The 15,499-nt window shown below is 39.6% G+C and overlaps 1 protein-coding gene across 1 annotated transcript; it reads left to right on the top strand.

The window, feature by feature from the left end:
- Window positions 1–11,148: 11,148 nt before the first annotated feature.
- Window positions 11,149–11,529, top strand: LOC112653957 (60S ribosomal protein L32-like; the record flags this gene model as incomplete). Its single annotated transcript, XM_035714111.2, has 1 exon — window positions 11,149–11,529. A coding segment is annotated over one exon (366 nt), but the record flags the coding sequence as incomplete, so codon positions are not given.
- Between the last annotated feature and the right edge of the window lie 3,970 nt (window positions 11,530–15,499).

Here is a 15,499-nt window from a genome sequence, read left to right as displayed (position 1 = left end):
AAATTAAAGAACACACACGCATAAAATCTTCAATGAGTAGTGTTTAAATGCTGTACCAGGGTTTCCAGAAACACACTGATGTTTCTTTTCCTTTTTTTCTACCACAGGGTTTCTCAGCCTCAGCAATATTGACATCTTGAACCAGATCATTCTTTGTTCTGTGGCTTGGGTCAATCCTGTGAATAGTAGGATGCATAGCAGCAGCCCTGGCCTCTACCCAGTAGGTGCCAGTAGCACCCCCTCCTGTCAGGGCAATCAGCCCTATCTACAGACACTACCACTACCAGATGTTCCCTGAGGGGCAAAATGGTTCCCAGCAGACAACCATTTCTGTACAATCTGGTCATGGTGACAGAGTCTGCTCAGTCCCCACAGTCTACCTTTTTGCCAACAGCCATTTTCCAGCTGATCTTTTCTTTTAACGGACTTAAGCAACCTGGCTGGTCACCATTTCAAGGAAGATATTTTTTTCCCCTTTCAAGGGATCCTCTAGTTGAAGGGTAACCTGTCCTCAAAGGCACACAAAAAGCAGCAAGAAGCTGTGCCCTCATCCCGGTTCCTTCTTGCTGTGGCCAAAATATTTCTTTTGCGTTTTGTCTAAGATACAAAAATCACAAAGTCTCCAATTTCTGAGAATGTGTGCCAAGAAAATAATTATTAATGTGGGCAAAGGTTTAATTACAGAGAAAGCCTTGCAGCAAAGTTTGTAATATGGAACACTGGGAAATAGCCTAAGTGATAATAGAATATTGGTTAAATGAGCTGTGATACTTTCATCCAACAGAATATATGGAGTGTCATTAAAAGTGGTGAGGATAGAAATGCGTAGCCCCATAAGATCTTCATGAAGTACAAACAGAACAAAGTGGATCACTGAGAAGTATTTCAGTAATTATGATACTTTTAAAGTATGTTTGCATATGTGCATAGAAAAAAATGGATGAAAATGAATGATTAATAGGCATTTTTAAGTTTCCACTCTTTTGATCTTTATTTTCATTTTATAATAAACATTTTACATAAAATGTTTTTATATAAGCTCTTGGACAGTCAGGATAGTTGCACACTATTATGCTCCCAAAGGATTGCAGAGAAAAGTCTAAGGAGAAATAGAAAAAAAAAAAAAAACTAAACTAAAATTGTAGGCTAAGTGTGAAACAACATCATCCTTTAAGTTTTCTGATGGCATACCCGGATGTCTATTCCAGAGGATTCTTTAAAGCAAGAGTAAACCAAAATAATCCTAGTTTATATATATATATTTTAAATAATCCCACCCTAACTTGAACAGGGAAGGAAATGAGTCTTGAATTGACATCATTTTATTGAGTTTTTATTAGTCCGGAACTATAAACCCAATGGATTAGGCACAGTATGAAGTCATTCCAAATTGATGCATCTGTCGGATGGCAAAGGCATTTATGAGCAGCAATATGAAGAAGACCAAGTCCATGGCTTTGTTCCAGTGCCATCGTGAAGGTGGTAGAATTTATTGAAATAAAGCCTTGCCCAATACAGTCAGAATTCCAAGAAATGATCTGAAAGCACTAGCACTAGAAAAATCATAAACTCTAAGGGGTTGCATAGATACTCGTACATTACAAAAGTGCTATCTTTTACCAGATTGCTCGTGAGATGCTGCCTTGGCTGAAATAAACAGCAGGAAAAGGCGAAGTCTCTGTAATCTATCCCTACCACAGCTTCAGATAACATTCTTGGCACTGCAGTGCATCCCTGCTGTTATTGAAATTATTCTGGAACAATGAGAGGGAGTTGCAAGTACTTTCTACAGAAGACACCCAGGTCTCACTATACTCACAACTAAAATTATAGTGCAGGGGCCTGAGGTGGTCCAGTTGGTCAGATTATTGGCAAAAAATAATTAGATGGTTGGTAGGTGAGATTGTCAGGGTCCAGAATACATATTCATCAATATACCGTGATACACACACACAGAGACACACATGAAGTTCATACCCACTTGATGTCCCGTAGGCATAAAATTCAGATTAAATTTAGGATGTCCAATCAAATTTAAATTTTAGGTAGCACAACACCTCATTATTGAGTATAAGGATGTCCCAAATATTTCACTGAGGTTTTTTGTTTTTGTTTTGTTTTGTTTTTGCTTAATCTGGCAACCCTACTGTCCTAGAATTCACCTGCAAAGGCATAATGTGAATCCAAATGACCTTCAGAAGGACTGTGCATGTAGTTTGTCCTATAATAAGAAGGAACTTTTCTTATAAGAAGGAATTATTAGCTTCCCAAAAGAGCTTCAAAGAACTAAATTTAACTGAATCAGAAAAGACATAAGAAAGGCTGGTTAGAATGTCAGAAGATACAAGATCTAGCCCCAATGGTTATGATAACCAGCCTTGTGTGACTTTTCTGACAAACCATCTAAAACCAGTAAGTCTGGGGGATCCCTGGGTGGCTCAGCGGTTTGGCGCTGCCTTCAGTCGGGGGTGTGATCCTGGGGTCCTGGGATCAAGTCCCCCATCGGGCTCCCTGCAAGGAGCCTGCTCCTCCCTCTGCCTGTGTCTCTGCCTCTCTCTCTGTATCTCTCATGACTAAATAAATAAAATCTTTAAAAATCAATCAATCAATCCAGTAAGTCTATTTCCACTTTTATATCCACAGTGGAAAATACGCAGCTGACTTTCTTTCTCTGAACTCATGGCAGACATTGTTAATCGATCTTTGTATTCCTTCCCACTGTGCCCACGGGCAGCCTCAGGATCTTGTTCAACCAAATGTGCAGGCAACCATCATTCATCAGGCACTGGCAAGAGTCTACCCTTGAGATGAAATTGTTTGCCTTCCCTGAATTAAATGAGCCTTGGGTTTCCTTTCTGGCTCTAATGGAAGTTTGGCATTCTTTGGAATTCTAATTCAACTCTGAAAAGCAAGATCATATCAAGTTTCACACCCTTGATTAAAAGCAAAACATGGCAGCTGTCTTTTTTGAAGTAGAACTTTTTCAAGAGCAGGAATAATGGACACAGGAGTCCTGCTTTGATCGGACCCTTTGGGAGCTGGATGCCTCCAACCTCAGTGGAGGACATGGCAGGTCCTGACTCTCACCTTCAGCAATGACTTTGACTCCACTTCACTTCATGTTTTCACTTCTTTCTGCACAGCAGGGTTTATCCTACTACTCACTGGCTTCCTCTCCCTCTATACATCTTTTCTACCTCATGAATTCTGCTTTCTCACAATCCCAACTTCTCATAGCCTCTTGTAGTAATGTGCTGGTTCATTACATCATTTTGTTTCAGCTCCAATAGTACAATCTGCCTGATTCTCTCTTATTTGCCCCAGACTGAGGGTGTCAAGGCTTAGCTGACCCCTGTTTACCAAGGGGGCGGTCAGGGGTTGGCTGTTAGTTCAGTCAGCATCCATTAGTCCTGTCACCTAGAACTGTAAATATCTGGTATAAAACATGGTTGCCTGGGCAAAGTCCATCAGCAGGGGATATTGAGGGGGGTAGAGGGAATCAGGGGGTTCTGTTTTTCTTCTTTTCAAAAGGATGTGATAGGTACCACGATGTCCAGTTCATAACTTCACAGGTCTTTTCAAGGACCAAATATGATCATGTATGTGAAAAGTGACTGTTTTACCTGGTTTCTTCCAAAACCAGAACCTGAGGCAAAAATCTGAGTGTAAGGAGCTCATTTGAGAGGTGCAGGAAACATCAGTAGGGAGATGAGGAAACAGTAATGTGTGTTACTAAGAAACTGCCACAGTAGCTGCCTGAAGCTCATCCAAAAGGGAAGCTAGGGGAAATGGGGTGAAACACACACCCAGTGTTATGTGAAGCAGTAATAAGGGAGAACAGTTAGTGGGACAAAGGACCACCAGGTAGCACCCAAACAAATGCCAACTCTTTTTGCACCACTATACTTACTTGGACAAAGCAGAAGAAACATCTTTCTCCTATGTACTCCTCAATTGTATTTTAATGACTTCTGCTGTTTGTCCCTATACTCGTGTTAGTTTGCTTTCAGCTGTATAAAATGATGATGAATAGAAGAGGGCTATATTTGTCTTCTTTCCCTGGTCCTATGTTCTTAAGGACAATCTTGAGCCATACACATGTTTTAATACCCACAACAACCATGTCATGAACAAGACAACAGTAATACACATTGTGAGGACACAATACAAAACTTCATCCAATGATAGGACTTGAGATAAGCTTCTGCTCAATCCCATTCCTCTGTGACAGTGCTGAACCAACGAAGAGATACTCTCAGAAGTCACAAATGAACCAAAACACTGGTTTTCCTACAGATAGTATGAAATCACAGAATATCATTTGGTTATGAAGCTGAAACAAACTTCCCAATGGTTGTCTCTTGGTCTATCTAGACTTTGGGGACTATTTGTCTTGCATATCAGAATCTTCCCCATTCAGCCTCAGCAAGGACCAAGGTCTGCCTTGCCTCAAGTCAAGTTCATAGAACCCCAGATGGGCCACACCTGCAAGTGGCCCTTTGCACATAGCCTACTCTCAAGAATGATGCAAAGACTAGTGGATTCTAGACTCTTGCCATCTCCAGTCAGAGAAACTATCCCTCCTCCCTCCCTCCATGGGAAGGAATCATTGAAAGATACAGATAAGTCATTAGCAATTTCAAGCCATAAATGCGTAGAAGTTCCTATTTTTCAGGGTGGCAGAAACAGGGTGAGGAAAACAATGCTTTCTTAGCCCACATCTAAGTGAGAAGAGCTGATCTGAAAACCTATTTCCCTTTCAATTCTCAATGACCAGATAGGAGTGAGCCATTAGACAAGCAGAGGGGCCTGCTCACAGAAGAATCATTTTCAATTACTCTTTCATCCTATCACACAGATATCAATGCATTTAGGTCTGTAGAGAAACCATAAATGCTTCAGTAACTAGTGTTCTATCTTCTTGTTCATCCCATCTCACACACTGAGATTGCTAGTAAACTCTGCAGTGAGCATTTAGCAAAAGGAGTTTAAGAATGTCAAGACCGAGGCTCCAATATGTCAAAAGGAAAACTGTTTCTTTGGGAATATTTCTTCCTTCTCAAAACAAGGTAAGAAAATAGCAATACTGCTTCTGCTTCAAGGTTTACTTTGATGGCCGAATGGAATATGGCCAGTTTGCTTGTTAAGGTACTGACCTCTAGTGGCCAGCAATGATGACTACTCTCTGCTAGAGAACGAACATTCTAAGATTTTACAAACCCAGGTGTAAGCATGGAGAGGCTTTGAAGATCATCTTTCACTGCCCACCTCATGTTATAGAAGAGGAATTAGAGATCCATAAAAGATGAGTAACTTATCGGTGGTCGCTAAGATGGAACTGGAGCCAAGCTCTGTCTTTCATTGCGTTTCATCTCTTCCCATTGCCTAACGCTTCTTTCAAAGCTACTATTCCACTTGTGCTGCACTTGACAAATAGTGTGACAGTGACAATAGTTCAGTTCCAGACACCCCTTCTATGAGATGGTAAACAGCTAGAAGGTAAGAATTTTTTCCTAATCGTCTTTTAATATCTAGTCCTTTTCACCATGCCTGCCACAGGACAAGTAGGTAATGAATGTCAGATGGATGGACAGACATATTTTAACTTGAAATTGGAAATCTACAAATACCAGGAGATACTTGACTTTTTATCCTATCAGCAAATGGCAGACCCAAAATTTGAGGCCAGCAGTTCAGTCTTAAAGGCTAAAACCTACCATCCCAACCACTTACTCCAAGGACCTCTACTACTAACAATGGTCTTCCTGAATTTCACAGAAGCAGCCTCTGTGGCTATTGAGTTAACACAGCTGATTCAAGAAAAGATTATGCTTTTTCAGATTCTCAGTCCTACTGAGTTTTATCCTCAAATAATGACCCAATGGAAACTTTCCTTCGTATGTTCGTTTGTTCCTTCAATCATTCAACATATATTTATTGTCTACTATGTTCCAGGAATTTCCCTAAGTAATAAGAACCCAGTGGGAAATACAAAACAATATGTCAACCACTATGCAAGTGGTAATAAGCTCTGGAAAGATAAAGATGGAAGACGTGTAGTGATGGCAAATCCTTCCCTAGTCTTGGTGGAGAAGTGGGTTAGGAGATAATCCTGAAGGATTCCAGCATATATTGGTACCTCAAAGAACACGTGAGTAAACCTCAGGACCCCTTGGTAAAATAATCCAGTAGGTAGTGAAAGGACAGGATTTCCATATAGTAAGTAACAAAACTCATGTTTCCCTCTCCCAACTATTTTACCTAAAATTTACTTGTCTTTGGAGGATGTTAGTGATCTTCGCTGATACCTACCTTCTGGCTCCTAAAATTCTTCTTCCTCTCCCTACCCTTCTGTCCCAAATATAGATATAAATCCTTTCTATAATTTCCCACAGCACTACAAGACTATGTTGGAACAAGTAAAAGATTTTAATAAAGTCTTCCGCAAACAAGAGAGGAATTATAGCAGAATTACAGAAAGCTGGCAACCAGATATGATGGCACTTGGGGCCCAGAGGCCACCCTCATGAGGTTGGCCAAGCTCCTGTTGGATTGCTTCCCTATCCAGCCCTGTTAGCCAGCATATGGCAATGTTCATCTTTCCCTACTGCCCTGGGAAATTCCTCAAGCACATCAAAGCACCTCACAGCCCAAGCCCAAGAGAGCAGACTGGTGCATAGTGGCAAGTATTCCCTTGCCCTGTGCTCTAAATTCCATCTCTCAGATAGTGAGAACACAGGCAGCTACCAATTTACAGATGGCTCTTACTCCAGAAATCTATTTGCTAGACAGTTATTTGGAATCTGCCATGCATTTCCCAAAGCATCAACAGTGATTGAAGTCAGAAACAAGTCCAAGAAAATTCTATTTATATCCTGGTCCATTTAAGAATGTTAGAAACATAGCTTCCCAATTTGACAGAAATGAGGAAGTGAGTATAGATGCTCCTGGGTACTCTCTATGTCAACAGATCATCGGTACCAATATAAGAACCCAAATCCTCTTCCTGCCAGGTCCTCAAGAATTCTGCATTAAGGGACAAAGCACAGATGTCTACAGAGAGCTATGGCTGCAGACAGCAAAAAAGGAAAATTCTTGACCCAGAATCATTAAAAAGGTTTTTCCTAAATTGTGTCTAGCAAACTATGTTTCCAGGGTATAATTAGCATTTGGTGCATTTGAAGAAAATACATTACAATTTTTGGCACCACAGGATATGAGAAAAATAGATGGATCAGTGCCCAATGAAGTAGAGCCTGTTTTTTTATTGAAATGTTGTCAGCAACTCCTCTGTCCAGTGAGCTCAGAAGGTCTCCCTGAATAAGATCTTGTTTTGATGAAGGGTCATCTGAGAAACTACTCTCAATTATGCAAATGTAAGACAAGGGGACATACCTACTACCTCGGGAAATGGGAATACAATAGGATTTTCTATGATATGAATGGATGCTGCCCTTTCTAAATGCCCATCATAGTCCTTGACATCACTGAACAAATTTGCAAAGTGGCCAAGGACAAAAGTGGTTTAGGCACTGGACTCCTTGTTGAATTTCAACAGCATTTAAACCTTTCTGATAGGGGAGCCTGGGTGCCTTAGCTGGTGAAATGTCTGCCTTCAGCTCAGGTCATGGTCCTGGGGTCCTGGAATGGAGCCCTATGTTGGGCTTCCTGCTCAGGGGGCAGTGTGCTTCTCCCTTTCCCTCTGCCCCTCCCCTGCTTGTTTTCTCTCTCTCTCTCTCTCTCTCTCTCTCTCTCTCAAATAAATAAAATCTTTGAAAAATAATAAAAAATAAATAAAACCTGAAAAACTTGGATGGTCCTAATTGAGCTGATCAGTCAGAAGGGATACTTGGCACCCTGGAGGGCAATTCAACATGAAGGAAGGGGTTCAGGGACTGGAGACTGGAGACCAGAGTTTCAAATCAGAACTCAAGTGACTCGGGGGAGAGAGGAAGGAAGTTTCAAGTGTAGTTGCTGGTTTAGGCATAGCTTGTGACTGAGGTCTTAAACATCTCCAGATACTGGGAACAGTGGCAGATTATGCTTGTGTAAACCATATTGGAGAAACCAGGGTTTCTCAATCTGGGTGCTATTGACATGTTGACACAATTTTTTTATGGTGGGGGATAGAGAACTGTCCTGTACACTGAACGATGTTCAGCAGCATCCCTGGCCTCTACCCACTAGATGCCACTAAGAGATTCCCTAAATTGTGACAACCAAAAATATCCTCAAACTTTGCCAAATGTCTCCTGGAAGGACCAAATCAATACTGTTTGAAAAGTAGTGGTATAAACTAAAAAGTACAACCATGAAATCTTAAATGTGAGGAAATGTGAGGAATCTGGTATGAATATTTGGACTGTCAGACACATCAATGCATCCGAAAGCAAAAATGTTCAGCCTTCTTGGGGCCACTTACTGCTGTAATGAACTAGACTCCTCTGTTCTCTCTCCGTTGGCATTTGGATACAGGACTACCTCTTAAATGGAGTAAGTCTCTCAAATTTTATGAACAATTCTAAGTGAAATTGATACTTCAAGGGGGAGACACTGGATGCCCTGCTAATAAAGGCAAATACATTTTTGAGCAACTACTTAAAAAATGAAAGTATTGTGATGATATTTATATCCTAAGCTGGTGAAACAGGTCATAGCAATGAGATGCTTTCAAGGAAAGTAGCTGGAGAGAGAGAGAGAGAGAGAGAGAGAATATAAAAATTAGAGGAAAATAAGCTTTTTGACAAGAAAAATATGAGAACTCACAATTCATACTAAGAACAGCAGTTTTCTCTGATATGTAAGAGCATATCCAATTATTTCAAGCTATGACATGTAACTCTAAATAAAATGAATCTTATAGAATTTTATTCTCAATAGCTCAGACAACTTTCTTAGGAAGGGAGAATCTTTTGAAAAGAAGCAAATGAGAAGAAAGTCATTGCAATTCAAAACAAGCTGAAAATCTTTGCCCTGGAGGAAGAAAATTAAATGCTTTAATATCTATAAAATAAAAATAGGCTACACAACCAATATATCTGAATCAATAAATGTTCCACTTACTATAGAAACAAGAGGTTCAAATTTGATGGAGTTCAAGTTATATTTCAGAGGAGATCTATATAATTCAGTAAACTGGAAAATATGAATCAAATGTTGAAGAGCATGATTTTATATCATTAATGACTCAAAGGTGATACTTTGGCTTCCAAGCTGAGCTTTATTTTAGTGATGTGTTCTCCCTTATGACATATTTTTCTTTCATGGAGAAAGTATCAGCTACAATCAAAAATATTATAAAATTCTTGGGCAGCCCGGGTGGCTCAGCGGTTTAGCGCCACCTTCAGCCCAGGGCGTGATCCTGGAGACCTGGGATCAAGTCCCACGTCAGGCTCCCTGCATAGAACCTGCTTCTCCCTCTGCCTGTGTCTCTCTTTCTCTCTCTCTTTCTGTGTGTCTCTCATGAATGAATAAATAAAATCTTTAAAAAATATATTATAGGGGATCCCTGGGTGGCGCAGCGGTTTGGCGCCTGCCTTTGGCCCAGGGCGCGATCCTGGAGACCCGGGATCGAACCCCCACGTCGGGCTCCCGGTGCGTGGAGCCTGCTTCACCCTCTGCCTGTGTCTCTGCCTCTCTCTCTCTCTCACTGTGTGTCTATCATAAATAAATTAAAAAAAAAATTAAAAAAAATATATATATATATTATAAAATTCCAACAACTGAGTGTGAATGACATACTCATCCAAAGCTGTACTTGTGTTCCAACTGTTCGTGTGAAAAGCATATTTTAACTATTCATTGATCTAAAAAATGGGCCATGACAGCTTTCCTCCAAAGAGAATATAGCATGATAGTCTTATCTCAAGTTCCATGATTTTTCCGTGTTTATTCCAGTGTCCTAATCTCCCAAAGAGGGTTCTAACTCACCATGCTTTAGTGGCATACCTTTTAAGGCATTAAACACATTTGCCTATTTTTTTCAAGAATACAGATAAAAATTACATGCTTCAGAGTCCTATGTAAAAAAAAAGACAATATTTCATTTGTTCATTCATTCACTTCTTCATCTATTTAAAGATGTGACTGCTACAGTCACTAATGCTACATAACAAATGACTCCAAAATGCAATGGCTTAAAACTTTCACTTTATTATGCACGTGGATCCTGAAAGCCAGCAATTTGAATAGAGCACAGCTGATTCACTAATCTCTACTCCACAATATCTGATGCCTCCATTAACAAAAGTCAAACCCTAGAAGTGACTCAATAATTAGGGGCTGGAAATATCCAAAGACTTCTAACACACATGTCTAAGACCTTGGCCAGGATGACTCAAAGACTAGAACTGCCAAACAGAGTGTGTGCACCTGCTCTTTCCATGCTGGCTAGATCCTTCACAGTGTGGCGGCCTCAGAATAGTCAACTTATATAGCATCTCAGGACTCTAAGCATAAAAGTTCTAGCAAACAACATGGAAACCACATCATATTTTGTGACTCAGCCTCAGAAATTAGCCAGCAAGTCAGCATCACTTGCACAATACCCAACTGTCAATGAGATTATAAGTTCACTCAGATACAAGGGGAAGGAAAACAAACTCCAATTCTCAATGGGAGGAATTCAAAGAACTTGGAGGTTTTGTTTTAAAACAACCACAAAAGCATACGAACACAGAGCACAAATTTTTATTATTTAAAATAATTTTTAAAATAATATAACTATTTTATGGCAGAACTTAAAAATAATAAGGAATATTTTGAAAATCCTTATGCTAATTAATTTCAAAACAAAGAAAAGAACAATTTCCTAAAAATATACAATACTAAAACTGAAAGAAGGAGAAATTTAGCTCTTTTCCTCAGCACTGCCTGCGGAGGTTGGCAGCCATCTATTGCTGGGCATCATGGCTACCCTCAGACCTCTGGTGAAGCCCAAGGTCATTAAAAAGAGGACCAAGGGGATCCCTGGGTGGCGCAGCGGTTTGGCGCCTGCCTTTGGCCCGGGGCGCAATCCTGGAGACCCGGGATCGAATCCCACGTCGGGCTCCCAGCATGGAGCCTGCTTCTCCCTCTGCCTGTGTCTCTGCCTCTCTCTCTCTCTCTGTGTGACTATCATGAATAAATAAATAAATAAATCTAAAAAAAAAGAGGACCAAGAAGTTCATCCGGCACCAGTCAGACCGATATGTCAAAATTAAGCGCACCTGGCAGAAACCCAGAGGCATTGACAATAGAGTATGCAGAAGATTCAAGGGCCAGATCTTGATGCCCAACATTGGTTACGGGAGCAACAAGAAAACAAAGCACATGCTGCCCAGCGGCTTCCAGAAGTTCCTAGTCCACACCGTCAAGGAGCTTGAAGTGCTGCTGATGTGCAACAAATCTTACTGTGCAAAGATTGCTCACAATGTCTCCTCCAAGAACCACAAAGCCATTGTGGAAAGAGCAGCCCAGCTGGCCATCAGAGTCACCAATCCCAATGCCAGACTGTGTAGTGAAGAAAATGAATAGACAGACAGCTTATGTGCATGTCATATTTGTGTTAATAAAACCATAAAACTACCAAAAAAAAAGGAGAAATTTAAAACCCAAATGGGCTTATAAACATCAAGGAAATAGAATCATTGATCACAAATTGAGCTACAACCACCCCTCTACCCTCCACAAATACATTATTTTCTGAAGAAGATATACAATGAGCCAATAAATTCAGTGAATTACAGAGCTCAATGGCACTACTCATAGGGAAATGCAAATTAAAACCACAGTGTGATACTGCTTCATATCTACTGGAATGACTATCAAAAAAGTGGAAAATAACAAATATTGGCAAGAATTTGCAAAAATTAGAGCCCTTGCATGTGACTGGTGGAAAATAAAATGGCTCAGCTACTATGGAAAAGAGTAGCAGTTCCTTAAAAAGGTAAACAAAGAATTACCATATAACCCAATGATCCACTCCTAGGTATGTACCTAAAGGAATTCAAAACAGGGACTCAGGGGCACCTGGGTGGTTCAGTCCGTTAAGTGCCTATCTTCAGCTAAGGTCATGATCCCAGGACCCTGGGATTGAGCCCCACATTGGGCTCCCTGCTCAGTGAGGAGCCTGCTTCTCTCTCTACCTCTCCCCACCAGCTTGTGCTTTCTTGTTCACTCTTTCCCCGCCCCCACTAAAATAAATAAATAAATAAATAAATAAATAAATAAATAAATAAATAAAATAAACAAACAAATAAATAAATAAACAAACATAGGGACTCAGACAGACATTTGTATGTGACTCTTCATTGCAACATTATGCACACTGACCAGTAGTGGAAACAACCCAAGTGTCCATCAGCAGATGAATGCCTAAGTTAAATATGGTGTATCTATATAATGGACTATTATTTAGCTTTAAGAAAGAAATGACATACTGACACCTGCTACAACATGAATAAACCTTGAAAACATTACGCTAAGTGAATTAAGCCAAACACAAAAGGAAAATGGTTGTGTGATTCCATTTATATGAAATAACTAGAATAAGCAAATTTATAAAGACAGAGAGTGGAAATTGGAGGTTGCCAAGGGCAGGATTAGGTCACCAGAGGGAGAAAAATAGAGTTATTGTTTAATGGGTACAGAGTTTCTATTCTGGGGTTATGAAAAAGTTTCGGAAAGAGATAGTGGTGATGATTGCACAATGCTGTGAATAGAACTAATGCCTCCGAATTGTACACTTAAAAATGGCTAAATATATATATATTTGAAAGTTATATATATATATATATATATATTTGAATGGCTATATATATATTTGAAAGTTATTAAGAGAGTAGATCTTAAAAGTTAAGTTTTCATTGCAAGAAAAAATTGTAACACTGTGAGGTGATGATTGTTAACTGGATTTATTGTGATCATTTTGCAATATATAAAAATATCAAACCATTATGTTGTACACCTAAAACTAATGTAATTTTATATGTGAAGTATAACTGAATATAATAGGATAAAATGATTAAAATGATAAATTTTATGTTATATGTATTTTAACACAATAAAAAAGTCTCCAGATCCAGTTTTACAGACAAGTTTATAGAACAGATCGTGTGTGCGTGTGTGTGTGTGTGTGTGTGTGTAAGAAACAGAAACAGATACAAAGACAGAAAGGCAGGAGGAGAGAAAGTGAGAGGGATATAGAGAGAGATTAGTCTGCTTTGTTTGAGATTCAAATATCCCTTTCACTAGGATGCCTGGGTGGCTCAGCGATTGAGCATGTCTGCCTTCAGCTCAGGGCGTGATCCCGGAGTTCCAGGATTGAATCCCACATCAGGCTCCCTGCAAGGAGCCTGCTTCTCTCTCTGCCTATGTCCCTGCCTCTCTCTGTCTCTTTCATGAGTAAATAAATAAAATTTTAAACAACAAAAAATATATATATCCCTTACACTAAAACAAAACAAGGACAATACAAGAAAGGAAAAAAATAATAGTCCAATTTCACTGATGAACACAAAGGCAAAAAAATAATCAATACCAAATATTGGTAACTAAATTCAAGAATTATTTTTTTGGGCAGCCTGGGTGGCTCAGCGAGCGCTGCCTTCAGCCCAGGGCGTGATCCAGGAGACCCAGGATCGAGTCCCACGTCCGGCTCCTTGCATGGAGCCTGCTTCTCCCTCTGCCTATGTCTCTGCTTCTCTCTCTGTCTCTCTCATGAACAAATAAATAAAATCTTTATTTAAAAAAAGAATTATTTTTTATATTATCTTGACCAAGTTTAGTGTATCCCAGAAATGCAAGAAACGTTTGACATTAAAAAAGCCTGTTAATGTAATTCACCACATTAAAAGATGAAAGAAGAAATCATATTTGATTACCTCAAAAATGCAAGAATAAAAGCTTATGATGTGATTCAACATTTGTTCTTGATTAAAAGCTCTAGCCAGCTCAGAACACTTAACCTAAAAGAATGAGATTTTTGCATTTTGATTCAAGATAAATCTGCTAGATTCATTTATTTTGCTTGCATAAGAAATTTTGTAAAAAAAAAATAATGATGTTTTTGAATTATGCTTTTTAATAATTTCAGAAAATTCTGACATTATAATTCTTATGATTTAGTTCAGTTAAATATTAAAATATCAGAGAAGTCATAATCAGAAGGTTAATTAGCACAAGTGTGGTGAACAGAGCCTATCTCTTGTGACAGTTGATTGCATCAAATAGATGATCTTGTACAATATACATCTGCTATAGATTGAACTGTGTCCTGCCAAAACTCACATATAGATGCCCTAAGCCTCAATATGACTGTATTTGGAGATAGGGATTTGACGAGCTCATTATGGTTAAACGGGGTCAGATGAGTGGAGTACTAATCCAATAGGATCAGTGGCCTTGTAGGAAGAGGAAGATGGGGTGCCTGGGTAGCTCAGTCAGTTAAGCATCTACCTTCAGCTCAGGTCATGATCCTGGGTCCTGGGATTGAGCCCCACAGTAGGCTCCCTGCTCAGTAGGGAGTCTGCTTCTCCCTCTCCTTCTGCCCCTCCCCACTTGTACTCTCTGTCAGCATCTCTGTCTCTCTCTCTCAAATAAATAAATAAAATCTTAAAAAAAAAAAAAAAAAAAGAAGAGGAAGAGGAAGAGAGTTCTCTCTGTCTCCAACTGAATGCACCATGGAAAGACCATGTGAAGACACAACAAGAAGGCACCCATCTATAAGCCAAGAAGAGAGTTCTCACTGGAAATTAATGCATTGGTACTATGATCTTGGGCTTCCCAGCCTACAGGTTGTGAGAAAATAAATCTCTATTGTTTTAGCTACCCAGCCTATGGTATTATGTCAAAACAGTCTGAGCTAACTAAGACAACAAAATCCACATTTCTTTTTTTACACTTAATAAGATTTACAGCATTTACTGTATGCCAGGACTTGACAAATCTTAACTTAATAATTCTCATATCAACCCTCTGGAGCAGTTACTACTATTAACTTCATTTTATAAATGAGGAAACTGAAACCTAGGAAAGTTAAGGAAGTTGAACAAGGTCCCTCATTTCAGATCCACCACTCACCTCCATCCTCCTTACTCTCTTCTTGGGGGTCATCAGACATGACATGGGCCTCCTCAGTGCTCCTCCATGTCCCCCAACCACTCTATTTTCCCTCTTTCATACCACACTTTAACTTTCTAAATCTCTCTTTCATATCAGTAATTCTCTTTCCAGCTGTGTCACAGGAAATTTGATTCATCTTTTGCTGTAAAAAAGAAAAATCATGACTGGGGTGCCTGGGTGGCTCATTTGGTTAAGGATCTGACTCTTGGTTTCGGCTCAGGTCATGATTTCAGGGTAGTGAGATAAAGCCCCAAGTTAGGCTCCATACTCAGTGTAGAATCTGCTGGAGATTCTTTCCCCTTCCTTCTGCCTCCCCCTCCGCTCCTCTTCCTGCTCTCTCTCTTTCCCTCTCTCTCTCTCTCAAATAAATAAATAAAAATCTTTTTTAAAAGTCATG

This window comes from Canis lupus, chromosome 3 (assembly GCF_003254725.2).
Source record: "Canis lupus dingo isolate Sandy chromosome 3, ASM325472v2, whole genome shotgun sequence".
NCBI lineage: Eukaryota > Metazoa > Chordata > Mammalia > Carnivora > Canidae > Canis > Canis lupus.
This window is presented reverse-complemented; position numbering and strand designations above follow the sequence as displayed.